The sequence below is a fragment of the Sarcophilus harrisii genome, chromosome 3 (genome assembly GCF_902635505.1).
Source record: "Sarcophilus harrisii chromosome 3, mSarHar1.11, whole genome shotgun sequence".
In the NCBI taxonomy this organism is placed as follows: Eukaryota; Metazoa; Chordata; class Mammalia; order Dasyuromorphia; family Dasyuridae; genus Sarcophilus; species Sarcophilus harrisii.
In genome coordinates, this window is record NC_045428.1 from 539,851,674 (window position 1) to 539,878,216 (window position 26,543).

Sequence of the window (26,543 nt, forward strand, 5' to 3'; positions counted from 1 at the left end):
TCAAGCCAAAATGGCTACCTAAGCAGGAATCAGAGTACATAACTCCCAAATATCTATCCTGAACAATCCTGAAGCTTCCTTCATAATAAAATTCAATAAAAAGTCAGTTATTTCTTCCATCCCAGAACAAGGGGGAGAAAAAGTTGGCCAAAGTTCATACAATAGGAAAGGCAGCCAATAAGCAAAGTCATGGCCAGGATCTTCCCAGTGCAATCAGATGGGTCCTGTGTAACCTGCAAGTTGCCATGTTCAGAGCAAACAAGAGTAGGTTTCCCTGAGAAAATCCTAGGGTACTCAGGAAGCTCTAGAATGAAGAGCTTGGAAGAAAAGGAATACAAAAGCAGTAGACACCTATAGCACTCATGATAGGATAGTCCAAGCCCAGGGGCTCTGATGTCCCTTATACTCTTTCCCCAGACATCAGAGGACACTGTGAACATCTAAAACTAAATCTCAAAGATTCAGGGGGGCCCAACCCTGGGATGTGATGATTAGTGAAAGAATTTAGGAGATCCAAAGCAAGATACAACTTGGTCAACCACCCCACCTAAAAGTTCAGTAGCAAGCATCGAATAGCCCTGGCACAAAACTCTGAGTCCAAACAAATATGGAGAGGGGAATAAAAAACACCAACTGATGTCAAAAATTATTACAAACCTAGAAATTCCCCCAAAGAAGAAAGAAGTTACTCTGTAATAAATACAAAGACTCAAAGAAAAAAAAAAAAAAGGAGGTTTATATAAATCCCCAGAAGAAATAAAGCAAGAAGGGGAAAAAAATGAAATAAAAGTCCTGGAAGAAAGAATCAAAAGATTATATAACTTTAAATGAGAAAGTAGCAAATCTTACCCAAGAAATATCAGAGTAGAAAACTGAAGTCAAAGATTATACCATAAAACAGCAAGAAATATTGGAACAGAACTAAAAGATTGAAAAAAATAAAAGATAATATATTTAATAACAAAAACAACCAACTTGGGAAATTTTGATTTAAAAAAAAAAAAGCCTCAACACTGTATTTCAAGAAATTGTACGTAAAAGTTGAACAAATTCATTAGACCCAAAGGGCAAAATAAAGATGGAATCTACTGATCACCACCTAGGGTGAAAAACTCACAAAGGAAAAGTCCCAAGAATGTAGCAGCCAGAATCCAGAGCTGATATATCAAAGAAAAGTATTGCAAACATACAGAGAAGAAGTTTAAGTACCAAAAAACTACCTTTAGGATCACACAAGACCTGGGAGCTTCTACTCTAATTAGGCGATCTTAGAATACAGTATTCCAAGAAAGAGGTTTGTTTTTTTTGTTTTTTTTTTTTTTTGGGGGGGGAGGCTCACAATAAATAATAATTTATTCTGCGAAGTTGAATATAAACCCACATAGGAAAAAATGGACGCCTAATGGGATACAAGATTTTCAAGCATTTCTTATGAAAAACAAAACAAAACAGAGCTGAGTAGGGATTCTGAAATATAAATAAAGAAATCTAGCAAAACTTAGCAAGAAAATGATGGAAAAAATGATTTCAGAAATTCTTGAAGGAAAACAATATACACAAGGGCAAGAACAGTGTAAAAAAAAATAACTTTGAAAGACTTAAAAACTCTAATTAAGGCAGACCCAACCCATATTTCCAAAGATCTGTGATGGAACTTATAACCTAAAAACTTTCTAAAGAAGGCTGATGGACACATGTTGCAAAAACATTTTGGGGCACTGCCATTATGTAATTTCATTTTTGTAAAACTATGTTTATTTGTTAATCAGGATTGCCCCAATGCTTTCAGTTTTTAAGGGGGGGAGGTCATAAGTGGAAGAAGTGATCAATAGTGATCTCCAAAAAAAGAAGTCTATTATAACATTCTTAAAAAGGCATCAGCCTGCACTACTAGATCTTATATCCTAAAGGCACTGTACTAAGCACTTTATAAATATGATCTTATTTGATATTCACAACAACTTTGGGAAAGAGGAACTGTTATTAGCCTCACTTTATAGATGAGGAAATTGAGGCAACAGAGGTTAAGTGACTTTCTCAGGGTGACAATGCTGGTAAGTATTTAAGGCAGAATTCAAACTCAAATCTTCCTAACTTCAGGCCCAGCACACATTTTCAATTTCAAGATCTATTTATGAATTTATAAAGCCCTTTAATATTAGCAAAGTGTTAGCTCCTCTCAGTACAATGCCATATGTCATCAAGCACTAAATTCAAGGTATAGAGAGGTATTGAGAAGAGTCACTTTTTACTTCCTAGTCCTTTATTTCCAAATTTCTTTTGACAATTTACTGTCCAGCATAGTTTGAGGAAATAAGATTTTCTTTTGCACTAAATCATTACTAGTTTAATTTAAATATTTTCACTGAAGATGCTAGCCTGGAAATAGTCAGCTATCCTAGCAAAGCATCAACTTAAGGAAAAATTTGTGTAGGTCTGGTTTATGTCAATGCAATTTTCCTCCACTATAATTATGTAAGCATCAACAAATAGAATAACAAACAGAAGACAGATATTATAAAAATTGATAAATATGGTAATTATTTTCTAACATCACCATAACCACCATCATTTTCTTTAAAATGCAACAGAAATCTTGAGAATTATAGTATTAAAAATAGATGCCAGTTGTTGTAGGTTCTTGTATTAAAACCCCAGCACTGGTCTCCAACTTCAAAAGGTCAAATTTGGGTCAGTAAATATAGTAGTTTTCCCAAGCTAAAGTTTCTTTCTCAACTTCTACATTTCATCTCAGTAGAATACTGTCAATAAACAGCAGAAAGAAAGAATCATATTTTTCTCTGAAACTAAGCCTCTGTATTGTTTGCCAGGAGGAAGCTCTCAACTGGTAAAATGATATTCAGGAAGTAAGTACATTTTATGAAACCTTTAGTAAGACAACTTTTGCATGCAAAAGCCAAGAGATGTATTATTCTAGTGATAGACTTTCTTTCTTTCTTTTAAATTATAGCTTTTTATTGACAGAACAGATGCATGGGTAATTTTTACAATATTGTCCCTTGCACTCACTTCTTTTCCAACTTTTCCCTTCCCTCCCTCTACTCCCTCCCCTAGATGGCAGGCAGTCTTATACATGTTAAAGTATATCCTAGATACAATATATGTGTGCAGATGCATATAGTTCTCTTGTTGCATAAGAAAAATCGGATTCAGAAGGTAAAAATAACCTTGGAAAAAAAACAAAGATGCAAGTAGTCCACATTCATTTCCCAGTGTTCCTTCTTCTAGTGTAGCTGATTCTGTCCATCATTGACTAGTGATAAGACTTTCAAATTGCTTTCAATTTCACATTGCTTCATAACTTTCTGCCTTTCCATTCTTCTTTGTCTTAACTCCCCTCCACATATGCACAAGGCACTCCATCTACCAACTCTAGATATTTTCATCGACATCTTCTCACCGTTACCTTCTTCCTGGAAATTCTCCCTCTTCACCATCTAGCTCCCTAAAGTCTCAGCTAAAGTCTTACTTTCTGCAAGAAGCCTCTTCTACTCCTCCTTAATCTCAGTGCATTCCCCGACACTACCCCCTACTTAGCCTACAAATATCTTGTTGGTACATAGTTTTTGCATGTGTTTTTCTCATTAGATTCCTTAAATGTAGGGATTATTTATCTTTTTGGTCTTTCTTTGTTTCTCATGCACTTAGTACATAATAGATTCTCAATAAATGCTGTTTAACTGAAAAAAGAACTATGTTTGATAACTATTTTAAAATAATAAAGCCAACTTGCCTGAGAAAGAATAAAATTTGTTGGGGCAGTAGGTAGTGGAGAGGATAGAGAACCCTAAAGCCAGGAGAATCTGAGTTCAAATCTGACCCAGACACTTAACACTTCCAAGATGTGTGACTCCGGGCAAGTCACTTAACACTAATTGCCTCAGTTAAAAAAAAAAAAATAATAAAATAAAATTTGTTTCTTAGGCAAGCAAAAAGCTAAATAACACCCCTTGGGCTCAGATTACTTTTCCTATTAAATAGCAAACTGTTTCTATTTTTACTCTTTTGAGTCACCCTTTAAAATGAATCTAAGAGGCAACTAAGTTGACCAGTAGATAAGAGCGCTGACTGATCCTGGAGTCAGGAGGATCTGAGATCAAATTCGATCTGTGACACTTAGTAGTTATGTGATCCTGGGCAAGTCACTTAACCCCATCTACCTCTAATAAAATAAAATAAAATGAATCTAAGAACTAATAAATGAAGATTACTCACTTTATGGCCATGAAACCACTAGATTAATTCATACCTGTTAATGAACACAAAGCACTGAGACAAAGGCACACATAAAATAGATGCAGGATTTTCAACCACTTTGCAGATCTTTGACAGTAACTTCTTGATAAAATCCAGGGACCAATGTCTAAATGAACTTTCAACTTCTTCTCCATGGTCTTCATTACAGGGAGAACCAGGACTCTGAAAAGACACAAGGAAGATAAATTACTGCCCAGTAATTAACAATTTGTTTCTTAGAAAAGTCAATTAGAAAAAGGATGTGACAGTTCTGGAGAAGAGGAATTCCAGGTTCTCCTTTCCTCATCTTTGCCAAAAAAATTTAAAACTTTATAGTTTTGTGAGCCTTATAACATATCTAATAATTACCAGGATAACAACACAGAAAGCAATATGAAGTAGAGCAATTATAATGGGTAGGCATTTCATACCTACTTACTATATACTTACTAGTTACTGTCTAACAGTAAAATCAGCACCTTTGTCCTTTTTCTTTTATGAGCCACCCTCCACCCACACATCTTCCTTACATCTTTGTATTCATTACTTAAAAAAAAAAAGAAAAACATCCTAGTAATATTATAAGGGTTTAATGAATTCTGAAGAAGCGTTCAAAATCTATTCCAAATGTGCAGCTGTCAACTCAGCCTGGCAAGCAGCACAGGTTGGCAAACCCAAACATCACTAAGCTTAGCAAATGTGCTAAGCACACAGGGAGACTGTCATCACTTTGCTATCTGTGCTGGCTAGTACCACTGAAGAAAGATTCAGGGTGCTAACAGAACTAAGTTACAGCCAGCCCAAGGCCGATTTTTCACTAAGCACCAGGCATCTTGAGAAACTACATGAGTTTCCAATCTTGGCTAAGGATGGTGAGGAAAAAAGCAGGGAAATGATACTGGATAATTCAGAAACCATACTAATAACTTATCTGGCCTACCCGATACAATGGAGAGCCGTAGACAACACCATGATAAAACTACCAACAAAGGATGTAAGTGGTGTGTATGTAATTTATCACTCATCTCCTTAAAAAAGCCTATCCAGGTTCTCTGCAGTTTCTTGAGCTCTTCCCACCGTAAATTACTTTGTAGATAATTTGCAGATGCTGTTTCCTCCAAATAGGACATATGTTCCTTAAGAGAAGGGATTGTTTACTTTTTGTCCTTGGATCCCCTGAGCCCCGCATAACCTGCCACAAACAAAGTACCTAATAAATGCTTATTATTTGTTGAATTAAATTGCCTACACAGGTTCATCAAAGAAAAAAAAATCTTCGCTTAGTGCTGTGGGTGACTCACCCCCTCAACAATACCTTGAGAAGGGCGAATGTGGGCATTGTGAAAATGAATAGTCTTCAAAGCAGAAAAACAGGAGTGATTAACACTACCAGGCTGAAAGAGGTGGTTAGAAGCTCAACATTTTGTACAATAAAGGCACAGAGGCTAATTACACTTAAATATCAAACAAGACCTTCCTATAAAATCTACAACTGAGCCAAAAGGCAGACGCTGTCACCAGGATCGAGGCAAGAACCTTCTGACCGATAGCAGAAGCCAAAAAGCAGGAAGCATTCAGAGGGTAAAAACCCGGGGAGAAAAGGCACGCCCCCGCACAGTGGAGCCCCAAGGGCTCACAAGAATACCCAAAATAAAGGCACTCGGTTGCAGCAGCTGTTCTGAAGGAGCAGGGGGTAATGCGTACTTAATACTTTAGGTTGATGGGGGATGTATCCTAGTTCGGTCTGTCAACTACCTACGTGGAACTTTTATGTACTCAGCGATAAGACATGTTTGAAGGGCAATGAAAGCCTGAAGCAGCCTGTTCAGCCGGTGTTAATAACCAAGAATAAAGCCGCCAGAAGGGCAACAGAACCCCCACCGCCCCTGCACAGCTCAAAAGGTATTTGGGAAAGCCCCAGAACGGGCTGTCACGAGCAGCCCCGCTTCTATTTGCGCGCACTGTTTTCCAAGTCGCTGGAAAAGGGAACAGACTGTTCTGGGAGGTCGCGTTCCAACTCGCTGCTTCGCTGCTAGTCTCCCAACGCGAGAAGGACCAGGAGAAGTCAGCGAACGCTTTTCACAGGTTTTAGTCCGACTCACTGCGCGCCTTCCCGGTAGTCTGCAAGCGCAGGGAGAGGCCACAAAGAGGAGAAAGCCCCTTTCTCCGACCCTGTCCGGAAGGCGGCTCCCTCGCCTGCGGCCGTCCCAGGCGCAGCCCGGGCGCTTAGGTTTCGGCGCCCGCCCCCTTCAGTAACCTAAGTGCACAGTCTGAGCGGCGCCTCTCTCCCTCTCGCTTAATCCTGGTTAAGGCTAGAAGCGAGCCCGGAACGTGGCGGGGGGGAGGGGCGGAACGTGGCGGGGGGGAGGGGGAGGGGGAGGGCTGCGGCACCCGGCGGCCTCTTCAGTCCCGCCCCCGCCGAGTTCGGTACCAGGACCTCCAGTCCTCCTGGGCGCTGTCACCGACACCGGCCGCCAGGGACGTGCTCAGGCACCAGGGAACCAAGAGCCTTCGCGGAGTTCACGTTCTAAACGGGCCAGCCCCGACCAGGCGGCTCGGGTCCCAGGCCCGGGACCCCCCTCCCCCTCCCACCTACCCGGGGCTCAGAGCCGGGCGGCGGCGGCGGCGGCTCCTCGGCGACTCCCGGCCTCCTCCTCCTCGGGCTCCATGGGAGAGGCAGGAGCTGGGCCTCGGAACCAGCCTGGGGCCAGGCCGAGCAGGGTTCGGCCGAGGCCACACGGTGGACAGGCGGCCCCCAGGGCGCGGCAGAGACCGGCTCCCTTCCTCCCTCTCTGCTCGCTCCGGCCCTCGGTTCCCCAGCCCTGGGCGGTCGGCTCCCGGGGGCAGGCGCCTCCTAGGAGGGACAGGGACCGCAGGATACCGCCGGGGCCTCCACCCGGAAGTAATCCTCCTGCCGCCGCTCTCTCCCACCCCCCCGCCCGGAAGGGCAACTTGGGCGCCAGATCCATGATGAAGGAGGGGCTAGGATGGGGGGAGGGGAGGAAAGAAAGAGATCCCAGAAGGGATTAAAAACTGTGCCAGGGAGAGGGAAACAGAGGTCTCTACTGCTTTTCTTACGCGCTTCTGAAAAACCCGGCCCCCATAATTTCTCTTTCTAACACCCGTCGAGAGCAAAGAAGAGTAGTGCCCACAAGCAAAATGGCGGGAGCGGGGGCGTCCCCTACTGTTCAACGCCCCGAAGAGCCATTGGTCGGCGCCAGGAGTGAGCCTGCCGCTGATTGGCCAGGTGGCGTGCGGGGGTGGGGGTGGAGCTGCCGCAGCAGGAACCCGGAGTGTGCAACACGGTGTGAGCACCAGTGGAGGCTCTGACTGCATCTTGCTTGGGAACGACTTCTCGGTTCGCGGCCCCACCCGGGTGAGCACAGTCCCCCCCACCCCCCCAACACCTTGGGCCCTCGCCTCCATCCTTGGAAGGGATCTCTAGACCAGTCGCTGGCTCGTATCGTGACATCTGGGGGTCATATCGCGACATCACCGCTTCATGTCGTGACATCGCCGGGCCCCGGTCGTGATAGCATCTCGTCGCCTTTCTGTCCTTTTTTTTTTTTCCACCTTATTTTTAATTTTTTTTTGTCATGTCATCTTTGGGGATTGTCCCATGTCGTGATCTTGCTGTGACCTCGTCGTGCCTTCCTTCGTGACATCACCTCGGGCCATCGGGAAGTGTGGCTTCATCATGCCGCCCTGTCGTGACTTGATCAGTGTCGTGTTGTGACCGGGCTGCGGCGAGACAGGTGGCGACCGCCGGGATCCCCACCCCCGACGGCCCCCGCCCCCTTTCTCTCCTTGCCCCCCCTCCCCCCCTCAGCAGACCATCTTGGGTTCTCCGCGCTGCAGATCACCTTTCATTTATTGGGGGGGGGGGGGGCGGGGGGAGGGCCGTGCGGCCCGTTGCTGGCGTCTCCCCCTCTGCCCGCCCCTGCCCGATGCTCGCTGACACCTGCATCCGCGCGCTGACTGGCGTGGGAAGGCAGGGGAGGGGAACGAGCCGTAATGGTTAATCCTGCTCCCTTGCCAGCAGGGGGGTGGGGGGGCCCAGGGCAGGAAGGTAGCGGACCCTGGCCGGCCCCTCTGCCTCTTGCCTCCCGGCCGTTGCCCGTCCCTGCCTCACAATGCAAGCTAGGAGGCTGCAGAGGGCCGGGGAAGGGGCTGCGGGGCTCCCCTCTGGGATGCACGCATCAGTGGCTGCTCCTGGCTCCCTGCGCACCTCCAACTGAGCATCCGCTATGTTTCCATCCTCACCACTCCTTCCCATACCCCCCCCCCCCATCCAACCCCTTCCTCCTCCAGGTTGGGCTTTGGGGGAAGGTCTGTAGTGGGGGGGGGGGGTCTCCAAGCTCTCTAGGCCTGAGCTCCCTTAACAAGACCACGAGGAGATGGGAAGGAGGGAGGTGGTGAGGAAAGGATCACCAGGTGTGGGGCAAGATGCTTGACTCTGCTCCCTAGCCTCCCCTCCCGTACCCCCTTTTTGTAGGTGACCTTGGGCCAGGGACTTAACCTCCCCGTCCCTCTGTTCCCCCTTGTTTCCTAGAGAGGTGCCCCCATGTGAGGTGAAGTGCAGCCTCGGGGGACCCTCCCCTCCTCTCTTCCCAATCCTCTGCCCCATCCGGTGCGCTTTGTGTTAATCCCTCCCCCCTGGCCCCCCTCCTTCCCCCCTTCCCCTGGCGGAGCATCGCTCAGTCCCTCTTGTGTTCGCAGTTGGGCAAGGCGGGCACCATGGCGTCCGATTGTGAGCCGGCTCTGAGCCAGGCTGAGAGCCGCAACCCCACCCTGGAGCGATACCTGGGGGCTCTTCGAGATGCTAAAAACGACAGCGAACAGTTTGCTGCCCTGCTACTAGTAAGGACCCGGGGGAGGGGAAGGGGCTTGGGGGACCCGCCGAGCTGGTGGGCACCCAGATTGAGGATGGCTCTTTCCGTGGGGGCTGGGGCTAAGAACTGGGGGCCTGGGAGGGAGACCCCCGAATACGTTGGGGGAGATTTCCTCGGGGGAGAAGTGGGGCTAGGACGCAGGAGTAGGTGAGCAGCTTCTTTCTCGAGAGCCGGTGGCCACATGAGGGTACAGAGGCACTTTCTCTGGGCGTCCCTGGCAGATGGGGGCTGACTCACAGGGTGTTATCAGCGCGGGTGACTGGTGTGTTCTACTCACAGGCTTGGGGAGCCTCCCCTACACTTGTGGGGCCAGCTCTGGCAGGGGGCTCGAAGGGGGCTCCTTAGGGCAGCCTGGGGAAGGGCCCTTCCGATTCACCCCCAGCAGGCTGAAAAGGGGGGCTCCGCGAGAGGAGGGTGGCGTGGGGACAGAAGAGCAGCAGCCTGCAGCGCTGGGGAGGGTGGTTGGTGTGTGGGGTGAGGGAGGGAGGGGGAGAGCAGCCGAGGCTTGTTTGCCATGGCAACTGAGAGAAGGATGGGAGTCAAGGGCTCACACTGCAGCAGAGGAGGTGTTTAGGTGAAGTGTGAGGGGAAATGTTTTGACAGGCAGATCATGGAGACACAGGAGCCATTTCCCCCTCCCCACCTCCCAAAGGTGGTAGGGAGAGAGGAGACAATTTTCAGAAGAAATCCTCTGGGAAAGGACCCTCAGTCCTTAATCATGGAGGCAGGGCCCTTTAAGTGGTCGGTGCCAGACCCTTTCCAGCTCTGGTTTTTGGCACCAGAATTAGGCAACAGAAAGCCCTCTCTAGTAAGGGAGGCGGGGAGGTGCTAGAAGGAGGGAGAGAGGGAGGCTGGACACAGCCTCTCCTCCCCCTTTGCAGCAGCTTCTCTTCCATTGCATAAGAGTCTTAGGGCGAGAAAGGGCCCAACCCCTGCTGGGCTCAAGCCTGTAGAAGTATTGGGGACCTCTGGGGATGCCAGCCTGACTTAGACAGTGTGTCTGGGACCCCCAAGGGCCCTGGAGGGAAGAGGGGAAGGGGCGGCCATCCCCAGTGTCTGTTTCCCTCCCACCTGACCTTCTGCCACAGGTAACCAAGGCAGTCAAAGCAGGTGACATTGATGCGAAAACCCGGCGGAGGATCTTTGATGCTGTGGGCTTCACTTTTCCCAATCGGCTCCTGACCTCGAAGGAAGCCCCCGACGGCTGCCCTGACCATGTCCTCCGAGCTCTAGGGGTGGCCCTGCTGGCCTGCTTCTGCAGTGACCCTGAGCTGGCTGCCCACCCCCAGGTTCTCAACAAGATCCCCATCCTGGGTGCCATCCTCACCACCCGGGGTGACCCCGATGACGCAGCCCGCCGCTCCATGATCGATGACACCTACCAATGCCTCACGGCCGTGGCCGGCACACCCCGCGGACCCCGACACCTCATTGCTGGGGGTACCGTGTCTGCCCTGTGCCAGGCCTACCTGGGGCACGGCTACGGCTTTGATCAGGCCCTGGCCCTCCTTGTGGGATTGTTGGCAGCTGCAGAGACCCAGTGCTGGAAGGAGGCGGAGCCCGAGCTGCTGGCCGTGCTTCGGGGCTTGAGCGAGGATTTCCAGAAGGCTGAGGATGCCAGCAAGTTTGAGCTCTGCCAGCTGCTGCCCCTGTTTCTGCCCCCGACAACTGTCCCCACCGAGTGCCTCCGAGATCTACAGGCTGGGCTGGCACGGATCCTGGGCAGCAAGCTGAGCTCCTGGCAACGCAACCCGGCCCTGAAGCTGGCAGCTCGCTTGGCGCACGCCTGTGGCTCTGAGTGGATCCCGGCCGGCGGGTCTGGGGGCAAGTTCCTGGCCCTGTTGGTGAACCTGGCCTGTGTGGAGGTGAGGCTTGCCCTGGAGGAGCCGGGGGCGGAGGTGAAGGAGGATGTGGTGACTGCCTGCTATGCCCTGATGGAGCTGGGCATCCAGGAATGTACCCGGGTTGAACAGCCATTGCTGAAGGAGCCTCAGAAAGTGCAGCTCGTGAGCATCATGAAGGAGGCCATTGGAGCTGTCATTCACTACCTGCAGCAGGTAAAGAGGGTGCTCTAGCCCCTTGCCACTGGGGAAAAAGAGAGGAGCGGATTCCCGACCTGGGGAGCCCCAACTCAGAGAGGGAGGCCGCCCCTCCCCTGGGAAGTCCCCAGGCTTGTAGAAATGTACATGAATGAGTTACACTCCCAAATTACTTTATGTTCATTATTTCCTTTTAATGGACATAATGTCCCTTTGTGGAATAGGTAGTATGAGCCTAATTATTTACCCCGTTGACAGACGAGGAAACTGAGGTACATCAAAGGGAAGAGAATTGCCTGGGATAGTAAAGGGGTCTTCTAATGCCATATCAAAGCTCCATCTTCACTCTATATAAGTGAGGCAAGACCCTTCCCCACTGCACCCCACCTCCCAAAAAGGCCCTTCAAAGCCAGGGCAAAGCTGTCACAGGCAATGTCCCCTTCTCTCAGACAGGTCAGGAGCCAAGCAGTCCTGGGGGGAGTGGTCTGGCACTTCTCTCCAGAAGTTGGCCCTCCCCCAGCCTGGCTTTCAGCAGGGGTAGCAAAGAGACTGTGAAGGCCAGCCCGCCCTCCCTCCTCCTCTTCCTCACCTCTCATGAGGTAGCTTTGGCTCCCACAGCCCGGGCTGCAGCGTTCACAAGAGTCACGTGTTAGGTTTCCTGGTTGGGGGGAAAGTACAGACCACCATCCAGGAAACATACAAAACAAAGAATGCTCCTCACATCCTCGGCCTTTGCTGGGCAGAACCAATCAAAGAGGATGTTTTTGTTCCTTGCCCCCTCTGAGCCTGTCTGAAGTTCCCCACACTCTGGTTCTGTTTCTATTTTCTAGCCCTTGGGGGTTATGAAGCGTACAATTCCCAAACTCTAGATCTCTTTGTCTGTCACTCTTTCTTTTTCTGTCTGTCTCTGTTTTCCTCCCTCTCTCCATGTCCCTTTTCCCCTCCCCTGTCTTTCATTCTCTTTCTATCTTTCTCTCTCTCCTTGGACCAATGATTTTATTATCATAAAAGCTCCCAGTGAGCGCTTCACACCCCCATACCATTGTAGACAAGTGTGCACTTTGTAACTCCTGAGAGTTTCTTGGGGACACTGAGGTTGAGGAATCAGTTGCCCAGGGCCATCCAGCCTCTGTGTGTCAGGTAGGATGTGAAGCCAAATTTTCCTGACTCTCAGACCAGTTCCCCATCCTACCATGGTCCCAGGACATTAACATGCTCTAATCTAATCGGCCAGTCTACAATAGGTGGATACACAGGTGGTTTCTTTGCTACACAAACAGAGAAGCCATAAATGTCTTTGTACAAAAAGGTCCTTTTAAACAAATTTTAATGTTGTTTTTGGGATAGAGATCCTGCAAGAGAATTGTGGGCTGAAAGGTGTGACCGGCTTTCTTGCAGATTACTCAAGTCTTCCACAGATACTTTTTAAATACCTGCTCTATTCCTAGGGATGCAAAAGTGAAAAAATTACTGTCCTTGGGCAGTTTACAATCAAATAAGGGAGGATGAGATGCGATAGGAGCAAAAGAGAGAGCTAGACAGAGTGTACAAAGGGCATTTGAGAGGGAAAGGAGAACTGTGTGTTGTTTTATAAGGAAGGCTTGTGGCAAGTGCCAGAGCTGGCTGATATGGGGAGGAGGCACTGTGCTCCTGCTCAAAAGGTTATCCAAGGGAGGATAGAAAGAGGTCAGGGAAGGGAGCCGAGGGCGGTTTGACTAAAACAGGGAGCAGTGAATTAAGTTGGGAAGTGAAGGTAGGAGCCAGAATTCAGAGTCTGGAATGCTAGGGCCTAACCAGCCACAAGCCAAGTTCTCTTTAACTGCTGCCCTCACGGAGGCTCAAGAGGGGATTTTTTACACTGACTTGGAGATTAGTCTAGAAACCTGAAGTTCCCGAAATCCTGATTTGGTGAAATTTCCTGTGAATCAGGCTAGCTTGCAGCTATTCTCAGAACATCCAGTAGGGGAGGACATGTTTTGTACCTAAGCCTGGTGGGGAATGGGGGTGGGTGGCTCATTATACGAGGCACCCCCAAGGATGGTTGGGGACGAATTCCTGCGGAGTTGTAGGAGGGAGAAGGGAGGTCCTCAGTCTCACTTTGAATCTTGGGGGAGCAGGTGGGGCCAGAGAAGCAGAAAGAGCCATTTGTGTTTGCCTCGGTGAGAATCTTGGGTGCCTGGCTAGCAGAAGAGACTTCATCCCTTCGAAAGGAGATCTGCCAGCTGCTGCCCTTCCTGGTCCGATACGCCAAGAGCCTCTATGAGGAGGCTGAGGAGGCCAGCGATCTCTCACAACAAGTGGCAAATCTAGCCATTTCTCCTACTCCTCCAGGGCCGTCCTGGCCTGGGGATGCCCTCCGGTGAGTCACTGAATGAGTGAATGAACAATGTAGCTAGAAAATCCCCAGCCTCCAGACTTGGCCTTTCTACCACCGACCTGGGGCTCCCTACCTCATTGGGAGCTGGTCACTTCCAGGTAGTTTCACCTGAACCCGATTTACGCTTCCTCATCTTTTTCCTAGGCTTTTGTCCACAAGCTCCCCAGTCAAGGATGACACAAGGGTCGGCTTTGTCCATAGGGAGAGAAGCTCAGCCTGGCAAAGCCGCCCTTCTTAGCTCGTGTCTTTCCTCAGGCTCCTCCTGCCAGGCTGGTGCCACCTGACTGCAGAGGATGGTCCCCGGGAGATCCTCATTAAGGAAGGGGCCCCCTCGCTGCTCTGCCAGTACTTCCTGCAGCAGTGGGAGCTCACCTCTCCCGGCCATGACACTTCGGTGCTTCCTGACAGCGTGGAGATCGGTCTGCAGACCTGCTGCCACATTTTCCTCAACCTTGTGGTCACCGCGCCCGGACTGATCAAGTGAGGGGATGGGCAGGGACTGGGCCAGGCAGCGGTGTAGCTGCTAGGGGACTGGGCGGGGGGACCAGAGACTTGCTGCCACCTAGCCAACTTGTACTTACGGGCAGAGAAGCAGCCAGAGACGGACTTAGAACTCGACCTAAACTGGTCTGCTTTGGGCGCCAGGCACTAGTCGGACCCCCTTCCCCCTGGGACTGTGTAACTCCTAAAATTTGCATCTGCCAAAGCCTCTGCATAGCTCTGCCCACTGGACCTCTGCCCCCAGACTCTGTCCTCTTGACTGTCTGCCCCCTGCTTACCCCAAGAGAAAAGGAGCAGGTTCTCCTAGTGTGTCCTTTTAGGCCCACTGCCTGACTTAATTCTGTCTCCTGGCGTTTTCTGGGTGCGAGTCCTTCAGAGCTGAGCTGGAACACGGGTCCTGAATGAGGCGGCTTCAAAGCCTACTGATTCTACCTTCTGGCCCCTTTCCCTCCCCGTAGGCGGGACGCTTGCTTTACATCTCTCATGAATACTCTAATGACTTCCCTGCCTTCGCTGGTTCAGCAGAAGGGGAGGCTTCTCCTGGCTGCCAACGTGGCCACTCTGGGCTTGCTCATGGCTCGGCTCCTCAGCACTTCTCCAGGTAAGCCGCTCGGGGGAGAGCCAGGCCAGGGATACCGAGCCCTGCAGCCAGCTGCTGTTTCTGTTGGAACAAGTCATTGTTCTGAGAAAGGAGAAGGTGTGTGGAGGCTGGACACCAAGGTTCTCTGGGAAGATGCCAGTTTTTTCAGAATTCTTTGGTGGTATCCAGGGTGATCCTGCTTGGAAACAAGAATAGGGACAAGATGAAAATTGTCTATAACCTTGGGGGTCTGTGAGTCAATCCAGAGGTTTCAGAGCCTCCCTCAAGTCAGAAATCATGGTCTCCGACCCTTGAAGCTGGTATTACCTCTGAGCTTCCTTCTTAGCAAAACTTTGCCAGCCAGCTCTGTTTCTCAGCCCCCAACGGCAGGCTTGGCTCTTCAAATCAGTGAGAAGCCCTTCCCCTGGCTGAGTTCTCAGGTCCTGGGCCACCCCAGCCAGGCTGGAGCTTCCACCCTGACTGTGGGTGTCTACCGGGTCCCCTTTGTCCCCGACTGTTCCCTGTGTCCCATCTGTTGGGTTGGATGAGATCAGCAGACATCCATCCAGGAACAGGGCGTAATGTTCTTTGTTCCCTGACTTTAAATACTGAGCCCGAAATTTGGTGGTTAAAAGGGAGCCCTTCAAAGAAAGGAGTTTTAATCCTGCTGGAGAAAAAAAAAACAAAAACAGGAGCTCCTATTACGGTTCTTTGGGGTCACAGCATGGCCTAGACCCAGCAGGAGGCACAAGGTAGCTCCTGGGAGAAGAACTGCGTTCCCTTCCTCTGGGAGAGGCTGCTCTAAGGCACAAGAGGCTTTCACAGTCCTGGATAATGGAACATGCTAACGCCTCTTCCAGACCAGGAATATTCTGCATGAACAATGAGTGTACCAACAGATTGGGGTTGCTCCTGTTCCTCCCTCCTCCTTCCTGTGGGCTGGATCCTCCCTAATCCAGGCTCCCTGATACAGTGGGGGGGAGAGGTGGGGGGAGGAGGCGACTGCTGATGAGGGGACTGCCAGGCCCCCGCCCCTGTTGTTCCCCCTGAGCCAGGCTGATCCTAAGGGATCCGCAGGACGTTCCCCTTTTTCCTGGGTTCCTGCACTCCTTTCGCATTGCTGCTTCTATTCATCATAACTCGCCTTCATCCGAGGCTTTTGTTTACATTTTCGTTGTCTTTCTGGCGGCCTTTCCAGGGAGCTAGTTTAACCTATCTTGAAGATAAGGGAACTTGGGCTCAAAGCAATGAAGCCGCTTAGTTGAGCTCACACAGACAAGAACTGGTGATGTTCAGGCCCTGGAAGGCAGACCTCCTGCTCTAGCTGCAGGACTCTTTCCAGTGGACCAAGTGGGAAGCCTCCCAGCATGCTTTGCATGTACAAAACCCTCCAACAGGCTGTGATGTGAGAGGGTGCCTGACGAGCAGGGTTACTTGTGTGCTGGGTCGAGTCTCCCCTTGCCCAGCCTGAGGGTCTTTGTTTGTAAACTGGGCCCCTTGCTACACCGCTTGCCTCGCAGGGCCAAGCCAGGCTTCCACATCAGAAGGTGAGTAGCCTCCCTTGTTCCTGCTGCCCCGCCATGGGCAGCACTGGGACAGAGCTCAGGGTGGAAGGTGACCCCTGCCCTGCCTGAAGTTCTCCCCCTCCCCTGTGCTTGTGTTGCAGCTCTCCAGGGTACCCCTGCCTCCCGTGGCTTCTTCGCAGCTGCCATCCTCTTCCTGTCTCAGTCGCACGTGGCCCGAGCCAGCCCCGGTGCCGAGCAGGCCGCCCTGACCCTGGCCCCCGACTACGAGGGCGTGTGGGCCGACCTGCAGGAGCTGTGGTTCCTGGGCATGCAGGCCTTCACAGGCTGCGTGCCTCTGCTGCCCTGGCTGGCCCCGGCGGCCCTGCGTTCTCGCTGGCCCCAGGAGCTCCTGCAGCTGCTGGGCAGCGTCTCCCCAACCTCCGTCAAACCCGAGATGGTAGCTGCCTACCAGGGGGTCCTAGTGGAGCTGGCCCGAGCCAACCGCCTCTGCCGGGAGGCCATGCGGCTGCAGGCCGGCGAGGAGACTGCCAGCCACTATCGCATGGCGGCCCTGGAACAGTGCCTCTCCGAACCCTGAGGGGAACACTCCCCCGCCACCCCCTCCCAGGCCCTGCCTTGGCCGCCCAGAGGGAGGGGAGGAGAGAGGGAGAGAGGGAGGATGCCCTTCCCCAAACCCCCAAGCCCCCAGCTTTCTGGCTTTTCTGTCCCCAGCCAGGCCTAGGGCCGGAGCATGGAGCCGGACCCCTGGCGAAAGAGCTACACCCTATTCCCCCCCAGGGTGGGAACGGGCAGCAGACAGCGGTGTCGTGACTTGTGGAGGACTCGAGAGCCTTCTTCCCATCAGCCACAGCTTTGAAATCAGTGTTTGTGTCCCTGAGAAGGATGGTGCAGGTGGTGTTCCCCCAGGCCCACGGGAGGGGTGCTTTTCCCCCAGGAGGTGGGACAGAGGAGGTGAGAAGGGACAGGCAGGCAGGCAGGCAGGGGTTGTGTGGGCTTCAGTCTCTGCCGGTGGGCCCTGCCGGCCAGGGCATGGGCTTCCCTTGCTGTGACCCCCGGGACCTCCCGGGGCAGAGATGGGATCAATCCTCCCTGACCTTGCTAAGAGAACAACCTTCTCTCCGACTGAGCCCTCTTGGAGACCCAGGGGTCTGCAGGCTCTTGTTCTGATGGTGGGCAATGCTGGGGGAAGACGATTTCTTTTTTCCTTCCTGCACCAAGCGTGGGTATTGACCCTTCAGCCCTGCCTGCTTTCCCCCCTCCTGCCCTCTGGCCCTGCCCTGCTGGAGCTAGGAGCGAGAGGACATCCCTAGATCTGCATGTCTCCCATCCTTTTCCCCTGGCAACTGGCTTCCCGTTGTTGTGTTGGTGCCTGGCTTCAGCTCCCTGTCCCTGACTTCTCTGCATGGAAACTTGAGCAGCCGTCGGCCCACCCCAGGTGTGGGGAGGGGGCGTCCCCGGACCCCACCCCTCATGTTCTGAGCTCACACTGTACACCTGTGGACATTCAATAAATAGTTACTGGTGATCACGGCTGTGCTGGGCGTCTGCTGGTTAATGCCCACCCCCCAGAGGTCTGGGCTCCCCCATGGTGCGCAGGGTTGGGGGGGTCCCTGGCCGCCTTCTGGGGTTTTGGCTCTGAGCAGGCAGCCTTCGGAGGGCCACCTGAGCCAAGGCTGTCCAGGCCCCTCGCTCAGCCCTGAGTGCCAGAGAACCGGGATGAAGCAGAGGTGCCCAGGGTGACCACACCCGGAGAAGCTTCCCTCGACCCCTGCACCCTTGGTCTGCGGACACTGCCATTTACTGCCTTGGGGGATAGACCCCCGCCGCCCTGCGGGAAGCTTCAGGAGAGAGCCAAAAGCCCATGGAATCACTCTGTGGGAAGTCATACTCCCGCCCCAGCCCAGGGGGACGTCCGTGGGACCAGACCCAAGTTGAGGTGCTGTGGTGAAATATGTCCACCAGATGTCACTACGAGATCTCTTAGTCCTCCATCTCCAGCCTCCCCCATCCCCCCACTCTCCCATCTAATTCAGGCTCAAGACTTGATGGGAGCATTTGACACAAGGGGAGCAAATGTCTGGGAGACCCAGGGCCTGGAAGCCCGCCTGGACTTTCACCTTTCCAAGGAAAGCCAAAGTAGTCGGGGGCTTCGGCAATGAGAAGGCGCTGAAGGGCTGCTCCAAGCGGTGTGGCCCGGAGGGCACGGGGCCTGGCGCCTGGTCTCCCCCCTCCCTCCCCGGCCTAGGGAGCGCTCACCCTTCTCTTCTGCAAAACGGGGGTAATCATGGTCCCTGTTTCAAAGGGTTATTATGAGGAACCTTAGCTTCTATATTATTCATTCATTCAAGAATTTGTACTGGCCACCTGCTCTGTGGTTACCCCTGAAGAGACAAAGATCCCCTCACTGCCTGGAGCGAGGAACAAGACACACACATAAAAGAGTCACTGTCACATGGGGGAAGAAGCACTGAATCCAAATCCTGGATTTGCCACTTACTAGCTGGGAGTTGACCCAAGTTACCTATGACTTCTGGGCCTGTTTTCTCTAGGAAAGAAGAAGATTGGGTTCAACAGGGTAATAACAGTGGGGAGAAAATGCTCGATTTCCTTGGAGGTCCCAGTCCCAAATCCTGGGTAGGCTACTTAGTACCTGACATTTTTGCCTCTCTGGACATCAGGTTCTACATGTGTAAAAAAGAGAGAGACCAGAAGAGCTTCCAGGCAGGTCCTTTCCTCTCTAAGGACTGTCCCAAGCTTGGAAACCCCGTGTCCCTAGGTCAGCCTAGTGCTAAACGGTGCAGGGCGGACATGCAGAGAGGAGTGGCAAGGGGAAAGATTTGTGGGAGGAGGATGTCGAGGGGAGGGCAAGTGGGGGTTAGATTGTAGAGGGCCTTGAACACCGGGCTGGATTTGAACTCCCTCTTTCATCTCTTCCCCATCTATCCCTGAACAGGGAACCCACAGTTTTACAGAAAGAAGGAAAGCTTCCTCCCGTCCCAACTTAGCTTCTCCTAAGGTCCCTGCAGGAGAGGGAATGCTGAGCTTTCTCCATGGAGCCTGTGTGTGTTGGGGGAACCCCGTGGGAGCTGGAGCAGAATTCTCTCCCCCAGTAGGGTTCAGTTAGACGCTGGCCCTGCTTCTGAAGTCTGCCTCCAGAAGAGCACACAGGGCAAGGGTCCCATCATTCCAGAGGGAAGCTTTCCGAAGGAGTTGTCTGAGACAGCTCAACAGGAGGTGGACTTGGCCAGTGTGGACCGTCCCTCGGCTTGTAAAGGCAGTGCCGTACAGAAACAACGTAGGTCTGAAGTCAAAAGACCCAAGTTCAAATGCATCTGTCTCTTACTATTTATGTAAATCCCTAAACTTCTCAAATCCTCAGTTTCCTTATCTGTAAAAGGAGTGAGGAGGATTGCTTGGTCTCTGAGTGAACCCTATGAGATGATGGTAGGAGTGAAAGGCTCAGAGTCAGGAAGACCTGAATTAAAACCCGGCCTCAGCCACTTATTAGCTAGCTGTGTGACCCTGGACAGGTCACGTAACCCTGCGTGCCTCAGTTTCCCCATCTGTCAAACAAATTGGAGAAGGGAGCGGCAAACCGCTTGTGTCTTTGCCAAGAAAACTCCAAATGGATCTCCCAGAGCCGGACGAAATTGAACCGGCTCACAAGACCCCGAGAGGCACTTGTCTGGGCTCTCCGCCAGGGGGCTTTCTGAGTCACACAGGGCCTCTGGGCCGCCAGGCTCCTTCCCTTCCTTGGGCTGAGCTGGAGCCGGCTCCCAGGAGCCGGAGTCAGCAGCCAGGCCGGCCACAGCAAGCAGCTGCCCCTTCTGTGACATTTTTCTAATCAACAAGCACTTACTGAGGACTCAGTATCGTGTGCCCAGCACCGAGGAGATACGGAGAGATAAAGACAAGAAGGACAAGTCACTAAATGACCAACATTTAGGAAGGACCTGCCTGATATCATACACACACACACACACACACACACACACACACACGCAGTGCAAGCCTTTCTCCACTGGCAGACGAGTTAGCAGGGACCCTCTGGACTTGGGAAGTAGTTTAGGAAAGGGGAAAGCACTGGGAAGCCATGGCCCATGGATGGGAATGCTCTTCCTGTCTTGACCTCCTGCTATTTTCTCTCAAGAACTGGCAGCAAAGGAAAAAGTGTGGCCCCGAGCCGCAGGAAGCTCTAGATTCAAATCCAGGCTCAGGTACTTAATCTGGTTAAGTCACAGGGTGCTTTAATTTGCTGGTCTGAGAAATACAGGAGTTGGAATCAATGACCTCAGCTCAAAATCCATGATCTCATCCCCAAATGAAAAGTTCCCTTTTGTCCCTCTCGCTACCCTCCTACCATCCCTTGCCCAAGCTACAAATTCCACGGGCCCTGGTCTGCACATCTTTTGATGAACAGACCGGAGAACCCTGGGGTTTTGAAGCAGTGAAAAATGAAGGAAAAGTGAATAGGGAATCCAACAATGGATGAATGCAGATGCAAGCCCACTTCGGAGGCAGTTAGATAGCTGCAAGGATAATGTGCTGGATCTGGAGATGGAAAGATCGGAGACACTTACTAGCTGAGGTATCCTGGACAAGTCATAATCTCTGCTTTAATCCAGTGAGAGGGAAAAGACAAACCACTCCAGTATCTTTGCCAGGAAAACTCCCTATGGAGTCCCGAAGAATCAGATATGACTGAATATGAGCAAAGATAATAGCATACCAAAATATGCCTGCATACTCACCACTGTATGCAGGGGAGTTCCTGAGCATCTTGATGAACTATCTCTGCCTCAACATGAAGTACCTCACTTGGGGACCACTGACTCTTCCTTCTGAAAGTGTGGGACATATTCATGGAAGAGACTAAGAGGATTAAGGACATCTCCTGGGATGTGGTGGATCCATTTATAGACTCAGGCTGGAGTCCCTGCTTTGTGCTGATCACATAATAAAGGGGGTCCTTTGTGGAGTTGGCCCTTCCTCTTTCCCTTTTAAAATAAACAAACAAACAAAAAGCCGCTTGAATTAAAAACAAAACAAAACTCCCCAGCGAGTATGTCACTGCAGCCCAGGGCATGCCTATTACACATATAACAGAGAGAGATGAACATAAACACAACTTCACACAAACACATATGCTCCCACTCCCACATCATTTCTCACACACAGACGCACATGATTACTCAGGACCAGAGCTTCTGATCTATAGATTCCGGGGGGGGGGTCCCGGGGGTGGGGGAGGTAGAGGGGGGGGGGGTGGAGAGGGGGGAGAATTGCAAAGAGAAGAGAGCTTTTTTTTTTTCCTCCAGCCCCCTTCATCTCAGCCCGCTGTAGGATGCTACAAATTCTCACAAATAATAAGATCAGGCTTTGGGCTGGCTGCCTTGGGTTTGCATTGGGAGAGCCCAACTCACTCATGGTTCACTCCTTTAGCAGTGTCTGGCACTTAATAGTTAGCAATTAATAAATGCTTGTGTCTTTCCCTCCTGGCTTGCTGCTGCCAGCCCCACCCTGCCCTAAGTCCCAGGGGAAATATGAAAGGGGCCTCCTTTCTGACAAGCAAAGAGAAACTTGTTAGATGTAGGCTTTGGAGAGAGTGTGGTTGGGACAGACACAGTCTCCATGAACATAAAAGGTATTTAATAAATGATAGCTGGGTTACATTGGTTCTCACCCCTTTACTTCTCTTTTTTGTCCTCTTTCGGGCCTTTCTTTTCTCCTCTTTCTGCCTCTCCCTAACCCCTTTTCTCTTCTGTTTCCCTCCTTTCTTCTTTAGTTGCCTTCCTGTCTCTTCTCCTCTCCTTTTTTTAAAACTTACTTCCTGATTTTTAAACCTTTACTTCCCTCCTCTCCTTTCTTTTACTTCTTCTATCGCCCCTCCTTTTTCCCTTCCCTCTCTCTTCTTCCTTGTCTTTTTTCCTCTTCTACTCCCTTCCCTCTCTTCTTCCTCCTCTTTGTTCTCTTTCATTATAGCTTTCTGTTTTCTCTCACTTCCTCTTCCTTGATTTCTCTTTTTCTCCTGACCCCTAGATTTTCAGGGACTCCTGTTCAGCCCATTGAGGGAAGAGGTGTGCATATGAGGAATAAGGGATTAGACTGGATGCCAGAAGCTGTGAAGGAGAGGGAAAGGTGCAGTGGAGAAGAGGAGAACAATCCTGCAACTGTCACAAAGAAGCACCATACTACATGCAACCTTTGTGTCAGAGCCATAAATACAATCACCCACACTATCACAATACCGCCCCTGTGTCACAACCATATATAGACAAACAGAACCGTGTATATAAAACATACACTCATAGAAATACATACTCCTGTAGGTCAGACTTATACACAATCGAGAATACAAGGCTCCCAGACCCCAAACCCTCCTGTGTTACCATCACATCCAATGGGACATCCAACCCCACTATCGCATAAAGTTTCTCACCTTGGCCAGTGCTCTCCCCCTCAGTCTCCCCCAGACAATCTTCAGGGTGCCACAAGCCTCCCTGAGGTGGGAAGATGGGAAACAAGAGCTAAGTTCAGTTCGGCCCAAGTTTAACGGGGAATTGGGCCAGATAGGGCCACGTAGAAGCCTTTTACGGCAGAGCCAGAAAACAGACCCCTCTCCCCTTCCCAGAGCAGCAGCACCGCTGAGGGCACTTTCCCCCGAACTCTTTACTTGCCTCGTCCTCCCTTCCCCATTTGAGTTTGCCCATATATGCCAGCGGCCCTGCCTTACTTAGTCTTTCTCCCGGCCTTTTACTGGGCCATTTCAGACCTCGGGAATGTGGCGGGGTAAGCTCCAGGATGGGTGGGTGAGCCAGTGCAGCCGCCCTGTTCCTAGGGCCGCGGTTCTTTGGGTGCGAGGTGGAGGAAGCGGGGAGCCGAGGAGTCCAGGAGGGGAGGGAAAGGAGCCAGACCCAGGAGGAAGCTGCGGAGCACGGATCCAGGCGTCAATATTACGGAGAGGTCCTGAAGATCTGTTTGGTGTAGACTATCCTGAGTTGGCACATGCTCTGGTGCCACCCTTTAGAAACCAGGTAGAATTTCCTCTCCCCTGACAAAGACCCCTCTACACTTTCCCTCCTCTCCTCCCCACCCCCACCTCCTTGGGGACACTGAGAAGGCCTAAGCTAAAGCCCCCGGACTGTCTCTTTAATGCGCGCCCCCGGCGCCCCCCTGCGCGCTCCCGCCCATATAACTGAAGCGCATGGAGCTGGTCTGGGCTCAGAGGGAGAAGTGCTGGGAGATAGGAACGAGCTAAAACACTTTTCCAACTGGAAACCTCCTCCTCTTCCTCCTCCTCCTCCTCCTCCTCCTCCTCCTCCCCCTCCCTCCCAGTTCAGGCCATTCCTACTCAGCCCCCTTGTGGCCCCCTGCCCAAGTCCCTACTCTCTCACTCCCCCGCCTGCTGCCTCCCCCTCCCCCCGCGCCCCATGGCTCTTAGCGGGGGCTCCGGGCATTGAGGATCCCGCTCCTAGGGGCTGCCCCCCACGCCCACCCCTAGCTGGCCGCGCAGACTCCGGAGCTCCGGGACTCGGCATTGAAGCGTCCTCAGTTTGTCTGTCAAGCGGTCTGTCTGTCAGTCCCTTCCGCGAGGCCCCGCTGTCCCTCGGGCCGCCGCCTCCAGCCCTCCCGCACCCATGCTGGTTCATACTTATTCCGCGATGGTGAGTCCTGCAGGGGGTGAGGGTGGGGGTGGGAGGCAGTGAAAACACCAGGACCTGTGAACTGGACCTGGGGGTCTAGGGCGGGGATAGCCCAGGGCCACAGCTCAGCCCGGGACAGTCTTGACACTCCCATACAACTCGTACTCCTTGCCTTCTCCCCCCGACAAAAACGAAATCTCGGCGGGGGAAGTGCGGGGCTTCTACAGTCCCCAAAGGTGGGGTACAGGCTGATTGCCCTCTCCGACTGCAGGCTAGGAGGGACTGGGAAACTCTCAGGAGATTCGGGATCGGGTCTTTAAGACAAACGCTTGGAGATCGGCCCCTGGGTTTGGAAAAAAAAGACTAGCGCTGGGTCCCCGGGGAGAAAAGTGGGGGAAGGAAAGAAAGGAAGAATGAAGAGTTATAAGTTGGGCTTGGGGTATCCCACCTCCGTTATCCCACTTTTTCACCTACGCTACACTGTCCTGGGACCCTGGAGGCACAGTATCCCGGAGGGCCCCTAGGACTGCGACGGGAAAGAAGAGTTTGTATTTGTTGAGGGTGGGGGGGGGCAGGACTTGAATATTGTTGTTTCGATTTGTTTAATCCTTTTTGTCTTTGATGTTTAACTAAATTGATGTTCTATTATTCGATTTGGATAAATTCTAGACCTTCGCTCCGGGTAATTTCCTACTTTCCCCCGGGGTCTTTTTTGACTTCTTGTTTCTGGGTCTCACTATGACTAATTCCAGGTTTAGATTGAACCCGGGACTGGGGGCAGAGGTAGACCTGGGCTGGGACCCCTACTGGTTCGAGACTAGCTCCTCTATATGTCCCCTCGTCTGTCCAACTCTCTGTCTTCTCTCCCGCTTACGCAGGACCGTCCGGATGGGCTGAACGGCGCGGCTGGCGGAGGGCGCCTATCGCAGCTCTCCTCCCTCAGCCAGGCGGCCTTCTCGGCGGCGGCGGCGCCTCCTCTTTGCCACACGCCTGCCTCGGACTTCCAGCCGCCCTACTTTCCGCCACCCTACCCGCAGCCGCCTCTGCCCTACGGTCAAACACAGGAGACGGCTTTCCCCCACCTCGGCGAACCCTACAGCGGCCTTGGGACGCTCCACCAGCACCCGCACCCGCACCAGCACCAGCAGCCCGCGTGGCCTTCTCCCCGCGGCGGCCGTCAGGACGAGCAGGGCCTCTTGGCTCAGACTCACCGAGCCCTGGGCCTGGACCCTCGCCGGGATTACCCGGGAGTTCCCCGCCTCCTGCATGGCCTGGCGGACGGAGCGCACGGTCTGGCGGACGGGCCGCTTGGCCTGCACGGCCTGGCCGCACATCACGGCTTGGAGGATCTCCAGGTGAGGGCCCAGAGAGACCCAATGGGTCGGGAAGGAACCTGGGGGGACCCCCTCTGAGACCCGATTGGGTCTCAGGCTAGGATGAAAACTAAGTGGTACCGAGAGAAAGGCCCAGAGGGAATATGACCGGACAGGGAAAAACCCAACAAGCACCGGACGGAGGAGAGAAACAAATAAGGATGGCCTTTGGGAAAGACCCTCAGAGGACAGGGGGAAAGCGGGAATCATCCAAGGGACTCAGTGTGGGGCGTAGGGGAGAGTCCTGGCTAGGACAGGCCCGGGAAAGATGCTCGGCAGGTTCTGGGAGAACTGGAGAAAGCTCACTGGGGAAGAATGACGGGCAGGTAACGAGATAGCAACAGAAAAGGCCCGCGACACTGATCTGGGGCAAGGCCGGTAGGAGACCTGGACGTAAAGTTATAGCTTTGGGTACTAGAACAGCAGCTGGAGACACGCGGGCAAGGGAGGACTGGGACTGGGAGCAAATTAAGAACCGTCAGGCTTCAGCCGAGGCCTCTCACGAGAGCCCCAGACCAAGATTGTGAAGTTTCTCCGGGAACTTTTTGTGGATCCCGGGTTTGAGGACCTCCAGTCCTCTCCCTCTCCCTCGAGCCTCGTTCCCAGACCGTTCTGAGTTAATGATCTTCCCGCGGCTGCCCAGCCGGAACGGGAGCAGCAGGAAAAGTCTCAGCCCGGGGGGGAATATCGCGTGCGGACCACGCAGCTGGGGGCCAGAGCCGGGGAGCCAACCTTACTTAGCCCGATTGCTCAGCTCCTCAGGGACGCCCACACTTGGTCAAGTATCAGAATCCCCCTAGTCCCCGGCGGGCAAATTATCTGAACTCGGAGTCTCGGTCGCCCACATTCATGGTTTTAAATATTTCTCTTTTTTTTGCCTTCTCAGTCCTTCAGGCCAAGGTTACCAAAGTTGGCCGACCTTTCCTCCACCTCTAGTCCTTCCAGTATCCCCCCATCTGGCACCTTTTTCCGGCTCAATCCGATCCTCCTTTGCTTAGAAATCTAGCCCTCCCCACTGCCTCCCCAAACAAGCGAGCCGGCTCACCCTTCCAGCTCCCCAGCCAGCTGCAGCCCGGGACCGCGGGCTGCCTAGTCAGCTCTCCGGGCTCTCTTCTTTTGCTCCCCTCTCCCCGGCTCGGCATCCTCTCCACCACTCTGCTCCAACTCCTTTCTACTTGGTCCCGCAGTCTAGTCTACTTTTCAAATCTACTCTTCCTGTTCCCAGTTCCGTTCTCCAACTTGTTCTTTAGTCCTTGACTCACACACACCTTTTCTCCTTTCCTCTGTTCCACAGTCTCAGCAGCTGCTGCCTTTCCCCGTTTCCTTTGAGGGGCACTCTTTGGGTCTGATTAATC

At 52.2% G+C, this 26,543-nt stretch overlaps 3 protein-coding genes and 1 long non-coding RNA gene across 8 annotated transcripts in view; 2 read left to right on the forward strand and 2 right to left on the reverse strand.

The window, feature by feature from the left end:
* The window catches only part of KIAA0319L (KIAA0319 like), a 93,376-nt gene extending 86,208 nt beyond the window's left edge, over nucleotides 1–7,168 (reverse strand). The window contains exons 1-2 of one of the 2 annotated variants that reach the window (XM_031962120.1): nucleotides 6,854–7,167; nucleotides 4,271–4,440 (exon numbers count right to left, since the gene is read on the reverse strand). In XM_031962120.1, the coding sequence (XP_031817980.1) occupies nucleotides 4,271–4,421 (151 nt within the window). In that variant the 5' untranslated portion in view covers nucleotides 4,422–4,440; nucleotides 6,854–7,167. Of the gene's footprint in view, nucleotides 1–4,270; nucleotides 4,441–6,853 lie in introns of both variants that reach the window. The other variant, XM_031962123.1, reaches the window with a different exon arrangement.
* A 383-nt stretch (nucleotides 7,169–7,551) lies between these two features.
* On the forward strand, nucleotides 7,552–17,704 carry NCDN (neurochondrin). 2 transcript variants are annotated; one of them, XM_031962126.1, is made up of 7 exons: nucleotides 7,552–7,633; nucleotides 8,977–9,117; nucleotides 10,238–11,206; nucleotides 13,306–13,547; nucleotides 13,821–14,045; nucleotides 14,525–14,667; nucleotides 16,313–17,704. In XM_031962126.1, exons 2-7 carry the CDS (start codon nucleotides 8,995–8,997, stop codon nucleotides 16,747–16,749), a joined length of 2,139 nt encoding a protein of 712 aa, XP_031817986.1. In that variant the 5' UTR covers nucleotides 7,552–7,633; nucleotides 8,977–8,994; the 3' UTR covers nucleotides 16,750–17,704. The 2 variants fall into 2 exon arrangements, with proteins under 2 accessions (XP_031817986.1, XP_031817985.1); XM_031962125.1 differs by lacking the exon at nucleotides 7,552–7,633 and adding an exon at nucleotides 7,846–8,012.
* A 2,485-nt stretch (nucleotides 17,705–20,189) lies between these two features.
* Nucleotides 20,190–23,345, reverse strand: LOC105749973. Of its 2 annotated transcripts, none has more exons than XR_002769873.2 (4): nucleotides 22,945–23,345; nucleotides 22,612–22,672; nucleotides 20,924–21,169; nucleotides 20,190–20,723 (listed from the first exon to the last, which is right to left on the reverse strand). It is a non-coding gene; the product is annotated as an uncharacterized LOC105749973 (long non-coding RNA). The 2 variants fall into 2 exon arrangements; XR_001120814.3 differs by having other exon boundaries at nucleotides 22,906–23,343.
* A 243-nt stretch (nucleotides 23,346–23,588) lies between these two features.
* Nucleotides 23,589–26,543, forward strand: part of TFAP2E (transcription factor AP-2 epsilon) — a 38,039-nt gene continuing 35,084 nt past the window's right edge. For both annotated transcript variants that reach the window (XM_031962127.1, XM_031962128.1), the window contains exons 1-2: nucleotides 23,589–23,836; nucleotides 24,694–25,170. In XM_031962127.1, coding sequence (XP_031817987.1) covers nucleotides 23,810–23,836; nucleotides 24,694–25,170 — 504 coding nt within the window. In that variant the 5' untranslated portion in view covers nucleotides 23,589–23,809. The remainder of the gene's footprint in view (nucleotides 23,837–24,693; nucleotides 25,171–26,543) is intronic.

Excerpts from the sequence above, each read along its gene's own strand:
- NCDN (XM_031962126.1), top strand. The coding sequence starts at position 8,995 with ATGGCGTCCGATTGTGAGCCGGCTCTGAGCCAGGCTGAGAGCCGCAAC. Across the intron at positions 11,207-13,305 it reads TCATTCACTACCTGCAGCAG|GTGGGGCCAGAGAAGCAGAA; the intron begins GTAAAGAGGGTG and ends TTGGGGGAGCAG. Across the intron at positions 14,046-14,524 it reads ACCGCGCCCGGACTGATCAA|GCGGGACGCTTGCTTTACAT; the intron begins GTGAGGGGATGG and ends CCCTCCCCGTAG.